This window comes from Galleria mellonella, unplaced genomic scaffold (genome assembly GCF_026898425.1).
Source record: "Galleria mellonella isolate WM207_F2 unplaced genomic scaffold, CSIRO_AGI_GalMel_v1 utg261, whole genome shotgun sequence".
In the NCBI taxonomy this organism is placed as follows: Eukaryota; Metazoa; Arthropoda; class Insecta; order Lepidoptera; family Pyralidae; genus Galleria; species Galleria mellonella.
Window position 1 is genome coordinate 789810 of NW_026442057.1, and position 25970 is coordinate 815779.

The 25970-nt window shown below is 33.9% G+C and overlaps 1 protein-coding gene across 3 annotated transcripts in view; it reads right to left on the minus strand.

Annotated features, from left to right (window-relative positions):
* Positions 1–376: 376 nt before the first annotated feature.
* The window catches only part of LOC116413016 (potassium voltage-gated channel protein Shal), an 86945-nt gene continuing 61351 nt past the window's right edge, over positions 377–25970 (minus strand). The window contains exons 2-6 of one of the 3 annotated variants that reach the window (XM_052894977.1): positions 10223–10385; positions 9143–9331; positions 8400–8552; positions 4645–4761; positions 377–1351 (exon numbers count right to left, since the gene is read on the minus strand). In XM_052894977.1, the coding sequence (XP_052750937.1) occupies positions 1253–1351; positions 4645–4761; positions 8400–8552; positions 9143–9331; positions 10223–10385 (721 nt within the window). In that variant the 3' untranslated portion in view covers positions 377–1252. Of the gene's footprint in view, positions 1352–4644; positions 4762–5829; positions 5896–8399; positions 8553–9142; positions 9332–10222; positions 10386–25970 lie in introns of all 3 variants that reach the window. The other 2 variants (XM_052894978.1, XM_052894979.1) reach the window with 2 other exon arrangements.

Sequence of the window (25970 nt, forward strand, 5' to 3'; positions counted from 1 at the left end):
GTTTGTTCTGTTTACCTTTGTCATTGAAAACAGAGATGATTAAGCTTATTATCAGCTGTTTTTTTATTGGTCTCTATGCAAAATAGTTTTGGGAACTAGTGAAATACAGTTTATTTAATTGCAACCTTGCGTTTATCTCTATATATATATATATATATATATATATATATATATATATATATATATATATATATATATATATATATATATATATATATATATATATATAATATATATTAATATATAAATTATTAATATTCTAATATATCTTTAAGTAAAAACAGTGAGTGTTGAATGCTCCAAGTTTCCATATACAAACTCGCTTCGGTTATAATCCATTCTCCTTTTTTTTTATTTTAAAAATCGGTTAATACTATTTTATTTCATTATCTGTTCTAATATTGATATGACTCGAAATACTATTGACTATAATGAAGTTTGAAACTATCTGTCTTTTCTATAACGCCTCTAGTACTCCTGAGAGCTGGACCTCGTTGTCAGAGAAGCGAGATTCGATCCATTTTTTTTTTAATATTAAAACCTTAATTAATACTGTTTCACTTTATAACACTAGGAGAGGAATCTGCAGAGGATGCACCGTCGTATCCTAAACACAGACAGTAACGGTAACCCATCCTGTACTATAGAACTGTTTCAATTAACACAATTCTTGTCTTGAAGCTTAACTACCTAAATATTTAATCCATCGATATCCTATCAGAGTTCGTCATGAACTGTCTGAATTTTTACATTTCAGACGAACAATCCTCTGATAATAAATAAGAGGATTGTTCGTCTGAAACGTATCAACATTTATTATTAGAAATCCCATCAATTTTATATGTAATTAATTAACAAATAATGTTCCAGAGACATTAGGAACTATAAATGATGATATAGTAACACTGAACAAATCCCGTTACAGTTAATACTGTGATTAACATTCCCATAAACAATACAAATCTGATATTTTAATATTAGGCAGTATCATGTTAGACTTACAAGACATTAATTATACAGATTCTGATTTGTAACCTAATAATTGTTGTTGAGAAATCATAACGGCCGGCGCCGTTCACTAGTCCAATGCTAGTTACACTGTCGCGTCCTGTTGCGTGTTGCGACATGTTACGCCCTGTTACATGTTACGCCCTGTTACATGTTGCACGCTGTTACATGTTGCACGCGGTTACATGTTGCACGCGGTTACATGTTACACGTAGCTTTCCACGTGTGCGCTAGTGGATGGACCCTAGAAAGACGCTTCCACTAAGTAAGTCCCATCCATGGCGACACCGGTCTGGTTTCCTTGCACTGTACTCCCCGCCGGAATGTATTTACCACACGCTTGCTGCGAAATATAAAAAACAATAAATTACAAACAGTTTTTTTTTTAATAATAATAATTACTAAGTTCAGGAATTGTATATGTATCGTTTAAAATTAAAAATGTGTGTGTTAATTGAAATCAATGTTTTAATTAATTGAAATATGGACAATAAAGTTTTTTTTTTATAGTTTTTATATGAAATAAGACAGACACTTATAGTTGCGATTTCTTTTAACAATATCTTAAATTTATTTCATTTAAAAATATATTACCTGAAGATTTACGTTAAGAGAGAATATTTTCACCAAATATTTGGCATTATATATGAAATAATATAAATAATTTCCAATTTAAGAAAAAAATCATGAAAATTTAAGAAGGCATTAAAGATAATAAATATACCTGCCTACATAACTAACTACTTCACATTGTTATAACCACATCTTAAACTAAGCTTTACACCATAAAAAGCGAGCGAAGACAGTCCCCAATAGCAAATTTTTGGAAAAAAAAATTAAAAAGAAAAATGTGTTGGTAAAAAGGAAAAAAAGGAACTGTGAAAAGTCAGCGATAGCAGTGAGTCTGTTTACGTGTAGGTACCGAGTGCCCACCTTGATGTGTGCGTTTCATGCCAATTAAAATATATATGTATTAATAATATATATTTCTCGTAGACCCATAAGTGTCTTATGTGAGTGTGAAAACGTATGTACAGTGACGTCATCCTTAATGACAGGACTCAACTTTGAAAATCACAATGTTTTGACAATGGCCAACAAGAGCGCCTAAGTTCGATTGAAAAAAAAAAAACACTGACCGGTAAAACTCTGTCAGGGAGATAATTCAAAATGTGTGCAGTGTGTTGGCATTAGATTGAAACTGTACTAGTATGTCACAGTTTTGTATGTTTCAATACAAATATATCATACATCAAAATAATACGACGAAATCCTCTCAATATACAGAAACAACACTCCTGGATCTACTACAGTGATGACATCGCTTTATTCTCTACATAAGTACTCATATTTAGGAAGAAGAAAGCGAATGTATAATATTACTTAAAAAAATTGCATGTTACATGTCACAATGATCATATACATCTAGATATAATATTTCAAATATAAACGCTTTGTCAAAAAACTGCCCAACTCATTTTATTCTTGTGTGCGTAAATAGGGATAACAGAATAAATAATTATTCCACTGTAAGTGGGAGAAATGCGAATTTTAAAGTTCGGTTGAAATATAAAAACAATTAAATCAAGTCTATATAGTCGAAATAAAGAGATAGATAAATCATCATGATACATAGTCTGATATCAAAGTATAAAGTACGCATTCATTATTAGAATAATTGCAAATTATTTCCATTTTAATTAATATTATATATTTTTAGTACTATAAAATGTATCATATAATAATTTTATATCAGCCGTTAACTATCCACTGCTGAACATAGGCCTCCCCCATAAGTGGAGGTTTTCCAATAGTTGCCACGCTTGGCAGGTGGATTGGTAACTGCAATTAAGTTCTAAGTAATGTTTTAAGACAGGCGCTGTTGTCCATCCTTGTCCATCAAGTTCCGTTAATCGCCTCTTTCGACACCCTGTTACAGGAAGGCACATTCTATTGATTCTAGCAATTATATTGTCATGTGGATCACATGGCAATATAATTTGTAGATATGTATATTTATATCATTCAAGAAAAAAATAGTAATCAATTCATAAAGAAAAATGTATCCGATTTGGAGAATTCTGTATCGAATTACTTGCAACACTGAAAAACGACGCGTTTTGTTTTTCTTAAAAAATACACGTCATCCAAGTATTAGGACGTTTTTCGACAGTCGGCGTCCTATCTATATATATATGATCTATAATATTACTTATAAAATTACATGTAACAACATGTCACAAAGAACATAAAATGCCTTTTACAACATAGCATAATCACAGCGCAAGCTCAAAGTAACATATACACCACGACAATAAGTACAATAATACTTTATAATGGATAATAATACTTCATCAAGCAATATGCAAAGATTTTTGTTGCAGCCAACACCCTGCAGACATTTAAAGCCTCGGAATTTATGATGTTTTACGGTTATTACCACACAGCAAATAGGGATCCTAATAAGTCTAACTTATAGATATTAGGCTTTAATTAAATATTTATGCTAAATAATTTATAATTACGGTAAAATATATTTATTCTTACCATATACCTACTTAAGAATTATTAGAAAAAAAAATTAAACTCGTTTTCCAATTTGACAGATGTAAATTCAAATAATGGCGGGAAGCAAGAAACATGGGTTCGAAATTCGAAGTTATAGTAGTAGTGTCAATTTATTCGCAATGGAAAAGACAAAGAAACTAAATCATACAGCCTGATCTTCTGTTCGAAATTCGAATTGGTAGGAAACAAACCTCACAATTTAATTCTTATTTTCGAACTTAGATAAAGCATTACCTAGTTTTATATTATCTATGAATACTACTGATCTACGATTCGATATGAATCTACGATTAAATAAAAAAAGAGAGTATCGGATTATTTCTAATTTTTAATCCCAAAATAAAAGAAGTTACACCTACATAGACTGTCGCAGCATTAAATTCGTTTTTTTTTTTTTCAATTACAGTAAAATCAATAAAAACATAGTTAAACAATTGTTTTGTAATTTATAAACTTTTTCATGTTAGTTGAAGTCGCTGTGTACTCTAAATTTGACATACTATTTAAACTTGTTATTGTCAAAGAGAAATTATTAGAAAATCTAATAAGTACATATCTATGGATGATTTATAAATATGTGTAAATATATCTTCAATACTCCTATACCACTATATCTGTTTTCATAAAAAAAAGTATCTAAACTTTAAAATAGACTTTAATTGAACACTTATAGAAAATTAACTTAAACCAGAGTTATTTTTTTGAACCTATTAAATGTTGTAACTCGTTTTAAAACAGCCATGATATATGAATAACAAAATTAACAACACTAGTCCAAAGTGCAGTACATAGCACATTTGTTGTTTTTTTTTTTTGTTTTTAATTTGGCAACTGGCAACTGCCTATATGCCAAAAAAAAAATATCAGAAACTTACACAAATAATAAACAATATTATATTATATCCACGTTGCTCAAACCATACTTCCTTCAAGAAGAATAAACGCAAATAATCACTGTCTCACAACGTCTAATAACGTCTCACAAAATAAACTCCGGTAATAATGAACGCAAATAAAGCTGCGCACTGACGGCCCGACATCGCTGCGTGGTAATACCGATACACATACTGGTAACGGGTCTTCGCTGGGCGCGGCGGAGACGGATGTGTCAGATGGTCGAGAGGTCGCGGTGTACCGGCGAGCCCCCTTCATTCTTCCCTTTCTACTCGAATCTAAAAGCAGGACCTGTCAGAGCCAATCGTAGACTGAGCCTTTGTAGAAATAATAAAAAAAAAATACTCTTTTTTTTTTTGTAAGTGTTGTGTGCTCTGAATACTTTTAATCTACGTGTGAATCCGCTCGATGGATGTGTAAAACATGAAGTATATCTACTAAAAAATCTCTAAAAATAATTAAAAGGAACTAGCAAAATATATTAATTAAATAAGTGAATCTACGTAATTGCTACCGGATTGTCTAATACTGAAAACTATAGTCAAATGAAGAAACTAATATTTGAAATGATCTCTTACTTTCCGTAAAGGCACCTTAGATAGAGTCGAGTATACTCTAATTTTCTTTTTGTAGTGAAGCGTTTTTTTTTATTTATTTTATTGCCATATAAATTTTTCATATTTTATTTACCCCTTACAGGACACATAAACAGTGGGAGAATACATTACAATCATGATAAATAAATACATTACATAAGGCGATAAGCCACATTTCGTAGATTTGAAGTATGGAGCTCTAGCATGGAGCATGGTAGCTTGGGTCACACGACAGAGCTATATTTTGCGATAAAGCAACATTGACCCTTATCACAAGTACATTTAATACTTATTTCCATGGCCATAGACATATTAGGTGTCATAATTAGCCTATAATAACTTCCACAATTTTTTTTTAAATAATAAAAAGTTGTAAAATTAAAAAAAGTAAACTAATTTATCAAAAATAAAAGTATTATATCTATATATTGTTTTGAAATATTATTCTTCGCTATCTGAGACTTACTACAGAAATATTTTACAGCCATTTTGTAATGTCAATAAAGTGTTATTTTTTTTTTTAATTTTAAAAGTAAATATATTTTAACCATATTGTGTACTAGGCGCATTATATTCTGTATTATTAGATATATTAATTAACAATTTTAAGCAGCGTGTTAAAGTATTCTAAATTCATAAATACATTTGTAACGCTAAAATACAGGGAAAAATATCGTGTAAAAAATATAGAACACTATTGTTTGTAATTTGAACCATGGAAATAAGTAACGCATGGGTCCACAACAAGTGCTGAGTGGTATACCTCCCGTCTAGGGCACACGGTGGTTAGCACCAGCGGACTGATGCACCGTACTGACCGTCGGCGCTTCTGCCGCCAAAACGTTAAACATCATGTTATTCATAACGGAAAAGGCAAAGGAAATGAATCATACAGCCTGATCTTAAAATCTTTGTTCAAGGAAAATATCAGGTCCAAATATATTATAAAATATTAAAATTAGATACTATCTAAATTTAAAAAAAGATTTATTTTTTATTGCTTTTTTTTTACTTGTCCTTATAATAGATAATGAATCTTATGATAAATTTACAATAAAAAAATATAATATCAAGAAATGTTTATGCATAGATTTTATATAGAAAACAATGCGTTTTTAATTATATTTTATTTCTATAAATTTTTTACCTATTAGTAAATTATATTTCTCGTTCATTTGAAAATATTTAATCCGATTCCTTTCCTCAAATAGGTAATTATCTATAAAGTATAAACGCAATAATATAACAAAATGTATTTTCAATTTTTTACCAAATTAAAAAGGTAAAATTGTTTAAAAATAATTAAATCACAATTGTACTAAATACCTTTATTACATATCATGAGACGTCAGCCTGGATAAACGCCTAGTCAGTTATATATATTTTTATAATTGTGCATGAATATTTGTAAATAAAAACGTAGATTTTTTGGCGTGAATTTACCGAGTACAGAGGAATAACACCTGAATCCTCAGGAATGGCAACGCATGGGGCGGTATCATGGGCGAAACAGTATACTCTGTTATGTCCATGGTACTGCTCATGTCTATAGGCGACGGTTACCACTTTCCATCAGTTGGGCCGTCAGCTTGTTTGCCATTCTAAGTTGTATAAAAAAAAAAATTTCCTTCAATAAATTACTATTCTCTTCACTAAAGTCGAGAGCTATTTGAAATAGCGGGACGGGCATTTTAGAAACATTTGCAACTTTAAACTAAAAAAAAAGTATACGGGAAGGGTAGGTGTTAAAAATTTTATATATACGTATACGATATCACGATCCAATAGCTGTGAGAAGGACGTGCGTAAAAATCGTTTCGTGAGTGTGTAACCTTATGCTTGTCGTGTTAAATTTGACACAGTAATATTTTTTTATGCAACTTAAAATAGCAAACAAGTTGACGGCCCACCTGATCGCCTATAGACATGAGCAGTACCATGGACATAACAGAGTATACTGTTTCGCCCATGATACCCCCCATGCGTTGCCATTCCTGAGGACTCAGGTGTTATTCCTCTGTACCCTGTAAATTCACGCCATATCCCACCTTTCAAACCGAAACACGGCCATGAAAACACAACTGCTTCACGGTAGAAACACGAATGGGACAGAGGTGCCCAAGCAAACGAGTACAAAGTCTTCTTCTGGTAATATATATATCAGTTTGTCTGTAAGAGATTGCTTTTAGCGATAACGTCGCCACTTATATATGCACATTCTGTATAAATACTCCTTGTATACATCTCTATTGTGCGCAATAAAAAGTACATATGTAGTTTAGTCGCTCGTAATCTAGGTGGGCAGTAGATAATTTTGGGGTGGGCACGGTCCATCCATGATCTCCCTCTTTAATACGCAAATGAAAACATTCTTTTAAAGAAACGTTTTACCTGTGAAAGCGATATTTTTTCTAAAACAAAAATACGCCAAGATTCAAAAGGAGCGTCAGTGTCAAATCTCTAAGTTAATTAAGGCTGGCCCTGCATAACACCATCCACATTATGGATCCCAGCGATGTCCAGTGCCCGTGAAAATTTAATTATTTAGAAAAAAAATACTTATTTAGGTCACATACATACAAACCTTTCGTAAAAATATCTGAAGAACTGTGAAAAATGTATCAAATCCGTTGCTTGGTTTCGAAGAAGTAAGCGGAAATTAAACAGGCAAGAACAACATCTTTGTTTTACACTGTTTATAATTTATCAAATAAAAGTAAATAAAAAAACTCATACTTTTTAGGAAATTAATCTATTATTATTATTTTTTTTTTTTACAAATGACCAGTCACTTGTAAACTATACTATAAAATACTAATTGGTTGCCTTGTATTTGTGTAATCCATGGAGACGGGGCACTGGTGACTTGTGACACAGGTTCTTCAAAACCTACCGCAAGCACCAGTCTCTCACAAAATTGGTCTTACATATCAAATTGTACCTCAAATTGTTACTTTATACTACCTTTTTTGAAGAGAAAATAAACCATTCATTCATTCATTCACTTGGTTCTTTTGGCCTTCCATTTGTTTATTTTTTTCATAAGAAATATCGTTCATTAACTTCAAATTAGGAATGTCTTTAAATTTAGAATATCCATAAATTATGGTGTTGCGTGTTCTGTCATTTAATACTTTAACCTTTTTTTTTATCTTATCTCGTTTATGAAAGAGTTATTTTTTTATATAAAAATAGAATACCAATCGTCTGTAACATTCAAATTTAGAATGTGTTCAAATTTAGAATGTCTCGTCTTTTTAAATTTTAATGTTTCAAATTAGGAACTTTTTTAAATTTAGAATGTTTATATAGTGTATGCGTATGTCCCGTCACCTGGTACTTCTGCGGGCAGCAACCGCACCGGGCGCAGCACGCGAGCAGCGCGGGCGCACGGCCAGAGTGCGCGGGCGACGCCAGTGGTGACGGGGAGCCGGGCCGCTTCGCTGCGCCGTTATAAGGGTTCTCCATTTCGACGAATTCCCGATCCTGCAGTAATTATAAAAAAAAAAGAAAATTATCAATACCACTGAATACATTAACAAACTTAGAGTATATATGTAGATGGAGCATCGAGTCTCAAAAACGGGTCATCTTTTTGCCAACTAATTATCAAATTAGCTGACTCGTTTTTTCTTTATCAATGTTCTTATATATTTACGCAAACAATGTATCTTGACGTATCTAATATTTAATTATTTAATAAATAAAATGAGTTTTTACGCATTAAAAAGATACAAAAATTATAAGGCAAATTAAACATAGAAGTTATAAAGGAATCACTCATAACTATTTATCACGCAAAATTGTATGAAAAAATTGACCAGCTTTTCTCGAAGCATTTGTATGGAGACAGTCTATCTGTAAAGTTTAAGATTACGAACTAAACATTGGCAAGAAAGGAATTATAATCTTGCAATTTGAATTAATATGTTGTAAACTATATCAATATGTTAAAAAATATACTAATATTATTGAAAAAAAAAAATGAATTAAAATAATTTACAATGTACCATAGTCGGTTGGCACAAAATTTTTTTTTTTTAATTATTCATATTGTCTATGCATTGCATGCTTACAGTTGTACGCTCCAAGCATCTCAGCAGGTGGTGGTGCTGCAACTCGAAAATGTCCTCATCCCGTCCAGCATCGTCTAGCTCCACGCCCGACTCCTGCGCAGCCAACCTCGCTTCTGCCGCCTTCTTCTTGGAAACGAACGCAGCGCCGGACGACGCCTTCGCGATACGTATACGAGCAAGGCGGGCTTTCTGTAATGTAAACGTAAGTTTCTCTTAAATGCATCTTAGTCTTAGACTAGGGGGGGAAAGGGATTGTTGGCAATGGAGTTTGACGACCCCATTGCTAGCAATATATTAGGTCGACCTCCACGTGGTTCCCCCTGGAAACCATCGTGAACAATTCTTGTTGAATTCGTCATGATGGGCTGACTGCTTCATCCTCACCTATCATCCTTCACTGGTGCCCCGCCGGTGCCATTCCTGAGGACTCGGGTGTCAGAGGAATAACACCCGAGTCCTCAGGAATGGCAACGCATGGGGGGTATCATTAACGAGATAGTGTACTCTGTTACGTCCATGGTACTGCTCATGTCTATAGGCGACGGTTACGATTTTCCATCAGGTGGGCTGTCAGCTCGTTTGCCATTCTAAGTTGCTTAATTTTTATTTTATATTTTGTGCAACTTATCAACCTATATAACAAATATTTAAAATCATTTCTTTTAAAATCTTACACTTAAGTACACAAAAAAAAACACAGCCTTCATGAATGACAACGTATGAGAAGTAAGGTAAGAATAATTGGTACCATCATTTCAAAATAATAGAATTTTCATCGTGCCTCCGATCAAACTGTTTATAATTACTCCTCTCCATCCAAAGGTTGCCTGGAAGAGATCGTTCTTAACGATAAGGTCGCCCATTGTTTTCTCACTGTGATAATTTCTTGTAATTGTTTGTATCTATAAAAAGTTTACTATTGTAATCTTTTCGAGGAAACAGTAAAGAGTATCTATCTATTATAGTGTATTATGGTGAATCATGATGCTTTACATAGTCTATAGAAGATGGTTACCACTTCCTATAAATTTCTTCAGCGTCTCAGTTACATAAAAAATGTATAAATAAAAAAAACAGTACCCTCTGCGCCTTCCGCTTATCAGCCCTCTGGTTCTGATGGTAGATCCTGGAGAAGTTGGACACAATGACGGGCACAGGTAAAGCGATGACAAGCACTCCGGACAGTGAGCAGACACCTCCCACAATCTTGCCAGCTATGGTCCCAGGCACCATGTCACCGTAACTGTAACATTGGAGGAAAAAATAAAAATAAATACTATATTTTATTAATTTGAATAAAATTAATATTAATTTATATTATTATGAATATATTATATACATATAATCTTATATATTGGTATTATATATACATATGTCCAAATAGAACGCAGGAACAAAAGTTCCCACTTCTTTTTCTACCCCTTTTTTGTCTTTATTCTTATATTTTATCTTTTACTTTTTACATTCTATCTATACATGCTAATCCTTCTCTTTCTAATCAAATGTATAATCACTTAATATATAGTAAATGTTTCAATTGAGTTGAGCTGAGCTGAATTGAATCAAGCGCAGCTGAGTTGAGCTGAGCTGAATTGAATCAAGTGCAGCTGAGTTGAGCTGAGCTGAATTAAATCAAGTGCAGCTGAGTTGAGCTGAGCTGAATTGAATCAAGTGCAGCTGAATTGAGCTGAGCTGAATTGAATCAAGTGCAGCTGAGTTGAGCTGAGCTGAATTGAATCAAGTGCAGCTGAATTGAGCTGAGCTGAATTGAATCAAGTGCAGCTGAATTGAGCTGAGCTGAATTGAATCAAGTGCAGCTGAGTTGAGCCAAGCGAAGTTGAATTGATTGAATTGAGCTTAACTGAATTTATTGTGTCATAACTATTATCAGTAGTCTCTAACCAGTAGTCATGTCTAAAAACAAGTCACAAATATATTTGTTTTTCAATCAGTCAGTCAGTGGATGCAGGTGGCTCAGGACCGTTCTTTATGGCAGTCTATGGGGGAGGCTTATGTCCAGCAGTGGACGGATAATGGCTGAAATGATGATGATGGTATTTATTTTTCACAAAAAAAAGTAACTTCATGGTCAAATAAAGTAGCTAACGACTTCATGTCAACAATTACCGTAACATTATAAATAGTTGCAGGTAAAACTATAAAATACAAAATGTTAGAAGAACTAACAGTTGCATCAATGTTCCAGACACACCCACTCGTCTTGGATCTCGCAAACAAATCTCGTCGTAAACATTTGGAACAATCTCGTTACATTCTAGAAGTGGCTGCATTACACTGGATTTGTTTACATTAACAATAATGGATAATTTATGGGAATTACACGCTGGGGTAAAATTTTTATTTCGTATTTTTGAATTAAATTGTAGTCGTTTATAATAAATCTATGGGCTTAATCTCTAGTTACTTTCTCGTATGTGTCGTAAAAGGCGACTAAAAGAATTAATGGGCGACAGCATCCTTCTTTAAAAGTTACCAAAGCCTAACTACGGTTACGAACTGCCAAGCGTGGCAACTACTTGCTAAACTCTACAAGCAGTTGTGTTTGCATGGCTGCATTTCAGTTTGAAGGGTGGGATATGGCGTGACTTTACTGGGTACGGAGGAATAACACCTGAGTTCTCAGGAATGGCAACGCCCCCCCATGCGTTCGTGGGTGTAACAGTATACTCTGTTATGTCCATAGTACTGCACATGTGTATAGGCGACGGTTACCACTTTCCATCAGGTGGGCCGTCAGCTTGTTTGCCATTCTAAGTTGTATAAAAAAAAATATTACATTAAAACAAAACAAATAGGTACAAATACAATAAAATTTTCTCCTTGAAAAATTCCTGCAGTGTATAACAACTTTTTGTAATTAAATATTTTTAGAGCTATTTTAATTTTTGTAAATTTTTTAAATTAATTTAATTTAATTCTATTGTAAAATTAGTACATATTACTGCTAAAACATTAAATATTTCGTTAGCCAATATCAAATTTTTATTTTAAAATACAATTTCAAACAATGCCGCTTTAGAATGGGCCCCATTATGATCGCTGGCAGGTGGTTAGTTCTCATACAATATGATCGTTGCCAACCAAATACAGCAAATGAAATACAAACAAACGCCGTGTATGTATTCGTGTATAATTAACTAAGCTACAACCTAACCTAACATTTACCGAGACTATATAAATACGTTTTGTGTAATAATACAAAAATTTTTAAATTCAGTTGTAATAGCTCAGTGTTTTTTTTTTTTGATGGGTGAAAATGGTATGGTAACCCCGCCTGCGCTAACGGGATACGCTGGCGGAGCACCAGTGAAGGGTGATAGATGAGAATGAAAACAGGCCAGTTAGCCCGTCATGATGAATTCATCAGGAATTAACCATGATAGTTTCCAGGGGAAACCGCGAGGAGGTCGACCTGGTTGGGTATATTGCTAGCAATAGGATGCTCAGTCTCCATCCCCATCAACTGTTACCATAAAAACTACAACCACTCTGTCAAGAGTGTACAACTGAAGAGAGAGTGAGAAAAATACAAAGTCTTATAACGGCACGAATTACCCATACAAAAGATAAAATCTTTAATACCTATTTAAACTGGAATGAAGAAATTACTTGACTAAATGTGTTATTACTATTCATAACGTGCTATAAAGTTAAACTTGTTTTAGATCTAAACAACAAATCTAAATAACTTTACTCACATGCCGATTACAAAAATACCTGATTTCGTGCTAAAAAGAAATAATTTCACGTGAAACACAAGCCTCGACCTTTGATAATAAATCTTAAGCTCTAGATATTCAAATCTGATCGTAGCGTTCCAGTACGCAATATAAAACCGTATGTATCAAGTAATGTATTGTTAGCGCACGCTATTCACACGGCCGTGAAATGATGGGAGCATATTAAGCTTTCAACGCGTAAAGTTCACTGTGTCTTAACTGGCAAGATATGTATAAACATACGGGTCGATAAATTGTTTTTGACCGCAGCGTGTACGTATGAAAATGTAAAGTAAAAGTCAACACACGATATATGTAAACAAGCGTCTAAAATATCTTTTTTTAAATAAGTCAAATTGTCAGCATAATCGTGTGAGTGAATTGTAAAATTTGTTTTCTTATAATAATCGTGTAAAATTGATTTGCTATATCGAGTCATATTAAAAAGTCACTATAATGCTATATCTCAGTAACCATAAATTATAAATATCTAAATAGAAGAGATAGTTAATCTTGATATATATATATATATATATATATATATATATATATATATATATATATATATATATATATATATATATATATATATATATATATATATATAAATAAGTAATTAAAAAATAAAAATAAATATATATTTAAAGATAAAAAATTTCAAGTCACTTATATTATTAATTAACAAATCGAAAACCTACGTCAATTATAAACAAATTATTGGTCATATATATGTGTGTGTATATTTCAGCTGTATTTGTGACCCTTAATCCCTATCAATTTTATAAATGAAGGTTAAACAGATTATAATAAATCCATATATCTATCATTAAATGCTTAGCAAATTTAGACTAAGCCAAAATACCCAGACTTAGAAGTTTAAATGTGGAAAATAAAGTGTTTATATATCGAATTTGTAAAGGGTAGGTAAAAGGAATCCTTTTTCATACATACTACGAAGACGTCCTATTATAAGATTATTAATTTCTGTAATTTCTCTTTTCATTTAAGAGTTTCCACTTGTCGGTGCAACTAATTCACGCATCTTTCTGCAGCCAGTTCTATCCCAGGCCATATCCTTGACCTCCCTATACGACATGACACCTAGTGTTTCTTTTATCTGTCCCATGTAGTTATTCCTCGGTCTTCCTCTTCCTCTTTTGCCCTCTATTTTTCCCTCTACTATTTCTGTAATAATTTAAGTAACTATTTTAATTGTTTCGTTTGAAAGATGTGAGATGATAATGAAATTACAGGGTACAGAGACTTAATATTCAGTACAGTACCTTAGTACTCAGAAATGGCAAGCCATGAAAGGTATCATAGGCGACATAATATACTCTGTTGTGTTCATGGTACTGGTCATATTTATAGGCGACGGTTAGCACTTATCATAAAGTAGGTGGTCAGCCTGTTTGCCATTCTAAGTTGCATAAAATATTTTTTTTATACAATTAAGAAAGGCAAACAAGCTGACGGCCTACCTTATGGATAGTGGTAACCGTCGCCTATAGACATGAGCAGTACCATGGACATAACAGAGTATACTGTTTCGCCCATGATACCCCATGCGTTGCTATTCCTGAGCACTTAGATGTTATTCCTCTGTACCCAGTAAATTTACGCCATATCCCACCCTTCAAACCGAAACACAGCCATGCAAACACAACTGCTTCACAATAGAAACACGAATGGGACAGAGGTACGCAAGCAATCGACTTTTGTACAAAGTCTCCCTCTGGTGATAATTATAAATTACTATTGCCTATAGTAATTTATAATTTTTAAGGGATTGCTAGTAATGGAGACTGAGAATCCCATTGCTAGCAATATACCCAACCAGGTCGACCTCCTCGCGGTTCCCCCTGGAAACTATCATTGTTAATTCCTGATGAATTCATCATGATGCGCTAACTGGCCTGTTTTCATTCTCATCTATCACCCTTCACTGGTGCTCCGCCAGCGTATCCCGTTAGCGCAAGCGGAGCTACTATTTCATTTTCACCCATTAAAAAAAAAACATAGTTTAGAACTTGATGGCGCTGTTGTATCTTATTTTAAATCATTAAATCACATATCACAATAATAAAAATCTCTTTTATGGGATACGTCCGCACTTACATTCATTCTTTCTTTAAGTACTCTTTATCCTATAATTCAAGACTACTGCTCAATAAAGTGTTACCAATAAACATTTCGATTTGATTTAGTACCAAATAATAACACAAGAAATTTAGTTGCGATTTCAAATAATAAAACAGTATCGTATGTTTTCATTGCCTTGTTTTTCACACCAAGGCTAGGCCCTTCTGTTGTTCACAGCGTAATGGACTATATTTTAAACGGTATAAAATAGATATTAACTATTCTATAATTAGATCCAACAAGTGTGTTTCATGCATTGTTTACATGCGAAATCTCACTTCCTACGTTTCAAAGTATTTTTATTATGCTGGTGTGAGTTTAGGTGTTAGAAAAATGAAATCTAAACAACTATTTCCGACTTGATGACGGGTTATGAAAGTGGAAGAAATATATAATAACTAGTTTTTGACTGTGACTTTGTCTGCGAGACCGTGATATGTTGATTGACCGGGATAAAGTGGTCTATGTCCTTCTCCGTTCCAATTAGTACTTGTATGTATATTTCATAAGTATTAGCTGAATCGTTAAAACGCCAAGAGATAACAAATAAACTCACTTTTATAATTATAAAATTAGTAAGTATAAATGTTACATAATCACGCCATCTAAAAATCAAATAGCGAACTAGATATATTATGTTAGCTATATATATATATATATATATATATATATATATATATATATATATATATATATATATATATATATACCAGAGGGAGACTTTGTACAAAAGTCGATTGCTTGGGTACCTCTGTCCCATTCGTGTTTCAACCGTGAAGCAGTTGTGTTTGCATGACTGTGTTTCGGTTTGAAGGGTGGGATATGGCGTAAATTTACTGGGTACAGAGGAATAACACCTGAGTCCTCAGGAATGGCAACGCATGGGGGGTATCATGGACGAAACAGTATACTCTGTTATGTCCATGGTACTGCTCATGGCTATAGGCGACGGTTACCACTTTCAATCAGGTGGGCCGTCAGCTTGTTTGCCATTCTAAGTTGTATAAAAAAAAAAAAAAAAAAAATATATATATATATATATATATATATATATATATATATATATATATATATATATATATATATATATATATATCAGGAATGACCACATATTACGGTCATCATAAGCGTTGGGGTATAGTCTTTGATATCTATAATGCTGCTCATTTATACTCGTAAAAGAAATAACCGACTTTCCATCAAGTAGGGTATCGACATATTTGACATATTAGGTTACAAAAAAAAAAACTTCTAATAGTTACATTTAGAATCGTGCCTAAAACCTCATTTGCAAGAACCGACTCTCACAATTACATCACGAAAGTTATACAAAAGCCTTTGATATTCTATTATTATCTAGTATAAATATAGACAGAGAGACACCGGGATAAACAGAATTGATAAATTATTAAAATTTAATAGGTAAAGTAATTAATTTCCCCTTGAAAGGGTTTAGTAAGACGCCCTTGGGATATGACAAACAGGTAGTAGAGATAGCTCGGTCGGACAAGATTTGACTACGTTCTGGGGGCTTGAACTGTTCAATTCTAACTTAAAACTCAGCCGAGGATAAACAAGTATTTACCCTTAATTTGTACTCTTGACCACAACTGTAATTCTTGCAACAAGCTTGAAATATTGGCTTGCTGAAACAACGATGGTTTGAAGAAGTAGAAAATTTAAGATATTAAAAATATTTTGTTTATATTTTGCAATAATTATTACATACATATATTACCAGAGGGAGACTTTGTACAAAAGTCGATAGCTTGGGTACCTCTGTCCCATTCGTGTTTCTACCGTGAAGCAGTTGTGTTTGCATGGCTGTGTTTCGGTTTGAAGGGTGGGATATGGCGTGAATTTACTGGGTACAGAGGAATAACATCTGAGTCCTCAGGAATGGCAACGCATGGGGGGTATCATGGGCGAAACAGTATACTCTGTTATGTCCATGGTACTGCTCATGTCTATAGGCGACGGTTACCACTTTCCATCAGGTGGGCCGTCAGCTTGTTTGTCATTCTAAGTTGTATAAAAAAAATATATCAAGATAAAAAAATATACCAGATATTATATGTACCTTCCGGAACACTACTGTGAAAACCACGTTCAATTTAGTTCACATCACAAGTGTGAATGATGGCTACGGGATTGCAAGCGTTCAATGGTCAGCAATTTATCACTAGGAGCTTAGTAATAAATAACTTGGACAGTTTGAAACCTCCCGCATAGTTATATAGCTATCTAACTTTCTAATCCTTTCTCAATAGTTTCGTTAAGAAATTGTTTCCCTAAATTTTTGGAGTGGTATACTTTTATGATATTTAGAATGGCAAACAAGCTGACGACCTGACTGATGGAAAGTAGTTGTCGTCAACTATAGGCATGAACAGCGTCATGGGCTTCACAGAATATACCGTGACGTCTATTATACCACTCATGTGTTGCTATTTCCAGGACTATGGTGTTATATCCATGAGGTAATGCGTAGATCAATGCAACTATTTAGTAACTCGGGCAGTAGACAATATCTAAGAGAAATCTAAATAAAATAAAAAATAAATTAAAAAAAAATCAAAAAAATATAATATAACTTTCACTTTACTACTGTACTTTTATAAGCATATCCTAATAGATCAGTAGTTAAAAAATATCCTTCATACAAGCTCGAGTAAAGTCACATCGTCGTACTAGTGCTAAAAAATAAAAATCTGTCTTCATATTCAGTTCATACAAATATTTAGAGAAATCTGTCTATGTGAATCCGCACCTAGTTTTATAAATACTATTAAAAAACAGAAAGTTAGGAAGACAATAAAATTAAAAAAAAAAGAAACAAAATATTTTATAACAGTTTATAATACTAACAATACTAACCAAAATTGTTCCAAGCAATAAGACCGCCTTTCTGTACTTATACAATTATATCGTTATATTTATTAATTGTCTTGCTTATTTTCTATATTGTACTAGCGACCCGGCACGTGCTTCGCTACGTATAAAATGAAATAATAAAAAAGTTTAAAAAGTATATAAAAATTTAAAAATATAAACACAAAACAACTGAAAAAAAGTTTCAATTTGACAACACAATCCCCATCTTAAAAAAAAAGTTTGAATTTGACACAAAAATCCCCATTAACAAAAATGATCCGCCATTTATTGAATTCGTTTGTTACAAAAAATGTGATAAATGAAGAACCGTTCCACCGATTTTGTGCAAACTTCACATAAACCATCTACTAAATAGTCCGAACAAAGCCTAAACATTTGGTTTGGATAGTGGGGCCCGTTCTTGAATTATACTTTACAACGAAAAGTGGCATTAATTTTTATATATAATGTATAATGCAAATAAAGTATACTTATTCATTCAATCATTCAAAATATACTCGGTCCATTTCTTTCTTTGTTACCCTATGACTCAAATGTATAATTCATTCACAATTTATTATTAGGTACACACACTACCCACCTAAGAATGTCTAAAATTTGCTATCTATATCAAAAACAAGATACTTCAAAGGTCCGCGCATATTTAGAGAGTTATAACGCCGTAATTGTTAAACGCGGCGGTTAATGTAAACATAGCGGGCCGTGTGTTTACATTCGGTGTACAAAGCGTGCTCGCGTGCAGCTTGCACTGGGCTGGTGCGCGGGCTCTCGTGCGTCATAGCGCCGGGCTTCTATGATGGTAGGCTGATTGATGGGTGCCGGTGGAAATATTCGGTTATTAAAAAAAAAACTTAAAAATAGGTAGTAGAATTAATTGATACAAAAATGTACAACTAATAATAATAATAACCTATAATAATGACGTTTTTTGGTAGTCGGTGTTTTTTACAAAGTTGTACAATACAAAAGAATAAAGACAATAACTATAATAAATTAAGACTATATCGACGAAAAATAAATATAACTACTTGCCAATTTAGGAATTTTGCCCCAATTTTTTTTTATTCCGGAATAATCAACAAAAAGTACGAATCTCGATTCTAGCGACATCTAGTAGTTCGCGTCCAATTTTGTTTAGTGACCAACCACCTTAAGAGGCCAAAGGTAACAAACGTATTTTAAAAATTTATTACAATAGTGAGAATTTATTACTCCAATTAATATGAACGAAGCCGCGGCATATCACCAGGTTAAAAGAAAGATCGCGAAGTTGCAAATCTTGTGAATGAATGAATTATTCTTGGAAGGATCGAGTCTAAGATGAATTACAGTTTAACCGGCCAGATGATGTGGAATCAATCATGATCCACGTGAAATGGCTATTTTAACCCCCCGCACGCTCTTCGTAACATTCTTTTGTGTTTGCGTGCGCATGCGCAGCAAAGATATACTGCAATATTTATCAGATCCGGTGACTCATCCGGATAAAACGAAACATGTCTGAGTTGAAAACGTAAAATTATGTATGTAGATACGGCAAAGCCGATTATCATTATTCTCTTTCTTTATGTAACATAGAATACCAAACAAGCTGACGGCCCACCTGATGGAAAGTGGTAACCGTCGCCTATAAACATGAGCAGTACCATGGACATAACAGAGTGTACTGGAGGGAAAGGGATTGTTAGTAATCGAGACTGAGAATCCCATTGCTAGCAATATACCCAACTAGGTCGACCTCCTCGCGGTTCTCCTTGAAAACTATTATGGTTAATTCCTTATGAATTCATCATGATGGGCTAACTGGCCTGTTTTCATTCTCATCTATCAACCTTCACTGGTGCTCCGCCAGCGTATCCCGTTAGCGCAGGCGGGGCTACCATACCATTTTCACCCATTAGGAAAAAAAAAACGTAAGCCTCACCAAGAAGAAGAATTATGCCAGTAGTTGCCACGTTTGGCAGACGAGTTGGCAATCACAGTTAGGCTTTAATAATGTTTTAAAAGGGACGCTGTGGCCTATCACTAGACCATTAAGCTCCTTCAGTCGCCTCTTACGACACCCACGGGAAAGCAAAGCGTGGTTCATTCTATACCGGGACCACAGGGCGGTTACTATTTATTTTATTTATTATTTATTTTAAAATCTTTGAATATATAATATAGATAGATAGATAGATACTCTTTATTGTTACCTCCAAAAAATTACAATAGTAAACTTTTTATAGATACAAACAATTACAAGAAATAATCACAGTGAGAAAACAATGGGCGGCCTTATCGCTAAGAGCGATCTCTTCCAGGCAACCTTTGGATGGAGAGGAGTAATTATAAACAATTCGGTGGGAGGCCAAATTATTATATTCCTTTCTTTCTTTCTTTAAATCACAAAAGAAATCTTATTTTACTATTTCCGTAACAGAATACGTGACGCTATAGGAAAATAAAAAAAAAAAAAACAAAACAATATAAATATCTTAACGTTAGTAAAGTAACGGAGATGTATCATATAAACAGACAGACACACGATATAAACAAACCCGAGTCAAATAATGTTTGTGTTGGCGATCAGGAGACGTGAAAACAAGACGGACAGTCCGATTTTTATGATATGAATAAGTGTTCAAATAAATTAAGAGCGTTCATACTGAAATTTGGCAATTTAACTGTTACTAGTAACTTGTCCCGGCTTCGCACGGGTATAATTTATTACAAAATTGTAATTTATTAAATTAGTCTACTTATATAAAAGTTTAATTAGTATATATTGGTAATAAATACAAACCTTCCGTAAATAATAATAATAATAAATAATCTTGGAAGACTTTGTACAAAAGTCGATTGCTTGGGTACCTCTGTCCCATTCGGGTGTCAACCGTGAAGCAGTTGTGTTTGCATGGCTGTGTTTCGGTTTGAAAGGTGGGATATGGCGTGAATTTACAGGGTACAGAGGAATATCACCTGAGTCCTCAGGAATGGCAGCGCATGGGGGTATCATGGGCGAAACAGTATACTCTGTTATGTCCATGGTACTGCTCATGTCTATAGGCGACGGTTACCACTTTCCATCAGGTGGGCCGTCAGCTTGTTTGCCATTCTAAGTTGTTAAAAAAAAATATTGCAACCCCTATCAAAATTCATTGAGTGATTTATAAGAAGTAAGCGGATAAACAGACGGACAAATCAGAAACGGATAACAACTTTATTTTATATTATTTAATTATATATATTTCAGAATTAATTATTTGTAAATTTTAATATCAAGCAAATACATATTTATAAATATAAATAAATATAAATACTTGATATGCAACTGCGATTCGTTGGCAAGTACGCGTATGAGTCTACTGGGAACGGCTTATCCAGAGCCAGGGGACTACAGATATCTTAGACCGCGGGATATCGTTAGGGTAACACATAGGATCTATGAAATGATGGTATAAGGCAGGGGGAAGCACAAAAGATCCGTATGGGTCAACGTGCATCGGCTTAGCTGACCCCATATGCGAATGTAAGGTAATAGCAAAATATTTTGCGGTAGATTCATGATTAACTCTAGCTTTTATCCACTACTTTGTTCCCGTGAATACAAACCGGAATAAAAGGTAACTAGAGGTTCTTCTATACTATCCTTGTTCGTATCTTATGTGTATACCTAGTTTCATAGTAATTGGTTAAGCCGATAAAGCGTCGAGAGGTAACAAACAAACTCTCATATTTATAGTATTAGTAAAATTTTTAGCTCTTCTATCAGATCACTTTTTAAATAATCATTCAGATTTTTTTTTATCATTTTTTATATTAATTATTAATGAAATTTGATATACTTTATTACGACACTTCGGTATGAACGCTCTTAAGTCGCATTATTTTATTCAGCTTTTTTTTAAAGGGTGAAAATGGTAACCCCATAAAAAATACCCGTAGAAAGAGAATGCCAGTACTATCCTCAATCTATGGTAGTAGCGTTACTAAAAACCATAGAGCAGACACGGCAATGTTTTTTTTCCAAGTGGCGCGATGTTTTATCTGTGCGCATAAAATACATTGTTTATTGTTGAAACGATTTATTACGTATTTATGGCTGTTTTTGAGGTCGCGGGGCCGTTGTTTAATTTTATTTGTACTTTATACGCGATCCCGTGTACTATTTCTATAGGTACTTGGCTATACCTACAGGGTGAAGGTAGTTAAACTGAAATAGAAACTGTATTAAATATAACACAAGCTGGTTACGTTTTTATACGCTTTCAGATTTTTTTTATACAACTTAGAATGGCAAACAAGTGGTTACCACTTTCCATCAGGCGGGTCGTCAGCTTGTTTACCATTCTTAGTTGTATAAAAAAAAACATAAATATTTTACAAAGAAAAAAGACAGCAGTAACAAAAACATTCAGATTTTCCCAAAACGAACTCTATCGATTAATTTTAATCACAATCGATTATTATGCAACACTAATTCGAACGTACCTATTAGGTAGGTACATCTCTATTTCGCGTCGTAATTTGACTGTACTACACCAATGAAATTCGGTCATTCAAATTTCGAAGCATCAACACCTGTTTATTGACGTCATAGACTTGTGCAATAACAACACGACGAATTAGAGTGCGCCGATTTGCATGTACCGTCTCGATTGCAAGCATATGTCTGGCAGACTGTTCGTTCGGAAATAGCGTTACGTATTAGTAAACATTTACGTTTCGAATAATAATAGACGTCGCGAAATAGCATTAGTGTTGGATAATTGGCATATTACTTGTCCGAGTGAATATTTATTTGATGTTCTCGCAATTAGGATATGATATTTTTATCGTTTCATAAATTCCTACGCACTGCGATTTTTTTTTATTTATATAATTAATCTTTTTTTAGGATTTGAAATGAGAAACAAGGCGACGCCTTAATTGATGGGAAGTGGTAACCGTCATTTATGGACTTGAACAGCACCGAGAACATTTTTTTTTTGATGGGTGAACATGGTATGATAACCCCGCCTGCGCTAACGGGATACGCTGGCGAAGCACCAGTGAAGGGTGATAGATGAGAATGAAAACAGGCCAGTTAGTCCATCATGATGAATTTATCAGGAATTAACCGTGATAGTTTCCAGGGAGAACCGTGAGGAGGTCGACCTGGCTGGGTATATTGCTAGCAATGGGATTCTCAGTCTCCATTACTAACAATCCCTTTCCCCCCACACCGAGAACATTATCATCATAATCATAACATCATTAAGTGATGTTAACTGTCCAGTACTAAACAGAAGCCTCCCCTATAAGGAGGAGTGGGGGGGTTGCTATTGGTTGCCACGCTTTGGTGAGATTTTAAGAGGATTTTAAAAGTATGTACATAGCATATTATAACTTATAGTATGCACATAACACTTCCGTTCTTAAGTAGATTACCGAATATCCGAAAATGCGACATATCACTTTCGTCCATTAATGTCTTTATAATAAAACGAGTTGGTTGAGTGGTTCCGACCAAGAAGTTTTATTTTTTATAACCACAGACAAGCATGGTCTTTCTCATACATAGAGAATATAGATTATACAAATTGATACAAATATACACCAATAGATGCCGCCATTCATACATTTTGATATTCTTTACAACAGTCTTTAATTAATATTTACTATCTCTCAGCTCCTCCCACGTGTATCAATACATAAAGCATCCTGTGTGTTAAGTCAGGATAAAAGCTCATGTTTTTTATGCAACTTAGAATGGCAAACAAGCTGACGGTCCACCTGATGGGAAGTGGTAACCGTCGCTTATAAACATGAGCAGTACCGTGGACATAACAGAATATACTGTTTCGCCCATGATACCTCCCATGCGTTGCCATTCCTGAGGACTCAGGTGTTATTCCTCTGTACTCTGTAAATTTACTGCCATATCCCAACCTTCAAACCGGGGGGAAGGGGATTGTAAGTAATGGACACTGAGAATCCCATTGCTAGCAATATACCCAACCAGGTCGGCCTCCTCGCGGTTCTCCCTGGAAACTATCATGGTTATTCTTGATGAATTCATCATGATGGGCTAACTGGCCTGTTTTCATTCTCATCTATCAACCTTCACTGGTGCTCCGTCAGCGTATCCCATTAGCGCAGGCGGGGTTACCATGCCATTTTCACCCATAAAAAAAAATACTTCATACCGAAATACAGTCATGCAAACATAACTGCTTCACGGTAGAAACACGAAACAGAGGTGCCCAAGCCAAAGACTTTTGTACAGTCTCCATCTGATGACCAGGTACCAAATTTCATTCAAATTCGTTCAATAATTTTTGCATCAAAGAGTAATAAACATCCATCCATACATCGTTACAAACTTTCGCTTTTATCATTTTTAAATAAATAAATAATATATATAAAGTAATTTTATTATTTTTATCGAATAAAACCATACATGCACCTACATATGTCTAATATTTACAACAAATTGACTAAGAGACCAAAACCAAGGTTCTTTGATGTGTTCACGAACCATCCTTCTACAGTTGGACGGCCAACATTGGCGCCAACAATCAGAACACACCAGTACAAATTGGTCCAAAGCATTAGATAACGCGTTAGTCCAACGTGTACTCGGTCCTTTATGCATCACAGAGTAAGCAAAATATACAGATAGTACATGTTAATATGTCAGTATCCATTAACCTCTAACTTTTGTACGGCGTCAGCAAAAATAAGAGCCAATGTCTAAGGGAGTTCCGGACCGAACAATAGACGTATTAGGGCGGCCCGGCTGACTTGTTATATCCAGGGCATCATTTTCAATAAACACATACGTATTTGTATATTTGATAAATGACGCTAACTGCGTAATACTTATCTAGTTTTATGTATTTCTTCGTAACTAACGTTCTGACCCAGCTTCGCACGGATAGATGGTATTCTAGAAAATCCTCACTAATATTCTAAATGTGAATGTTTGTTTGTTTGTTACCTTATCGCGGCTTAAAGGCTTTAGCAATCACTATGAAATTTGGTATTCACTTAGTACTCGTACGCTTACTTTTTAATCTGGTTAGTGAATATTTTCCAAACAAACGGACGAAGTTGCGGGTAAAAGCTAGTAATATATAGTTTGTGTTTCTTGCTAATAATGTAGCTTTCTATAGGTAAAAGAATTTTTAAAATCGGTCTAGTAGTTTTTGAGTTTACATGTTACAAACAAACAAGCAAATATTTCTAATTCTAACTAATTACATCTTGTGGCTTTTCTCGCTTGAACTATATCAAAAATGTCCTGTACAATAATTAGTATAATCTAACAATATACGAAATTTAATGTAAATTCGTTTAGTCATTTAAACGTGATTGAGTAACGAACATTGCAATAAACTTGCTAAATAATAGTGCACCCTAATAATTACAGTAAAATCTCGATTATCGGAATCGAATAAAACCAGAGGTACTCCGTATAATCGAAAATCCGAATAATTAATTTCGAAGACAAATTAAAGAATAATTAGTTTTCTTTTTAATATGTAAAGGGTTTTGGAAGTGTAATGTGAAGGAATGTAAAGGACATGTGTCATTTAAATGTAATTAGAGGCGTGAAGAATATGTCCGGATAATCGAATAATCTGATAATCGACGTTCGGATAATCGAGATTCTACTGTATTTCGATTTACTATTAATCAATTGCTTTTAAAACATTAGAATTATATAGCACGTTTAAGTTCCATAATTACCAGAGGGAGACTTTGTACAAAAGTCGATTGCTTGGGTACCTCTGTCCCATTCGTGTTTCAATCGTGAAGCAGTTGTGTTTGCATGGCTGTGTTTCGGTTTGAAGGGTGGGATATGGCAGTGAATTTACTAGGTACAGAGGAATAACACCTGAGTCCTCAGGAATGGCAACGCATCGGGGGTATCATGGGCGAAACAGTATACTTTGTTATGTCCATGGTACTGCTCATGTCTATAGGCGACGGTTACCACTTTCCATCAGGTGGGCCGTCAGCTTGTTTGCCATTCTAAGTTGTATAAAATATATATATAATATATACAATACACTGTCTCTAAG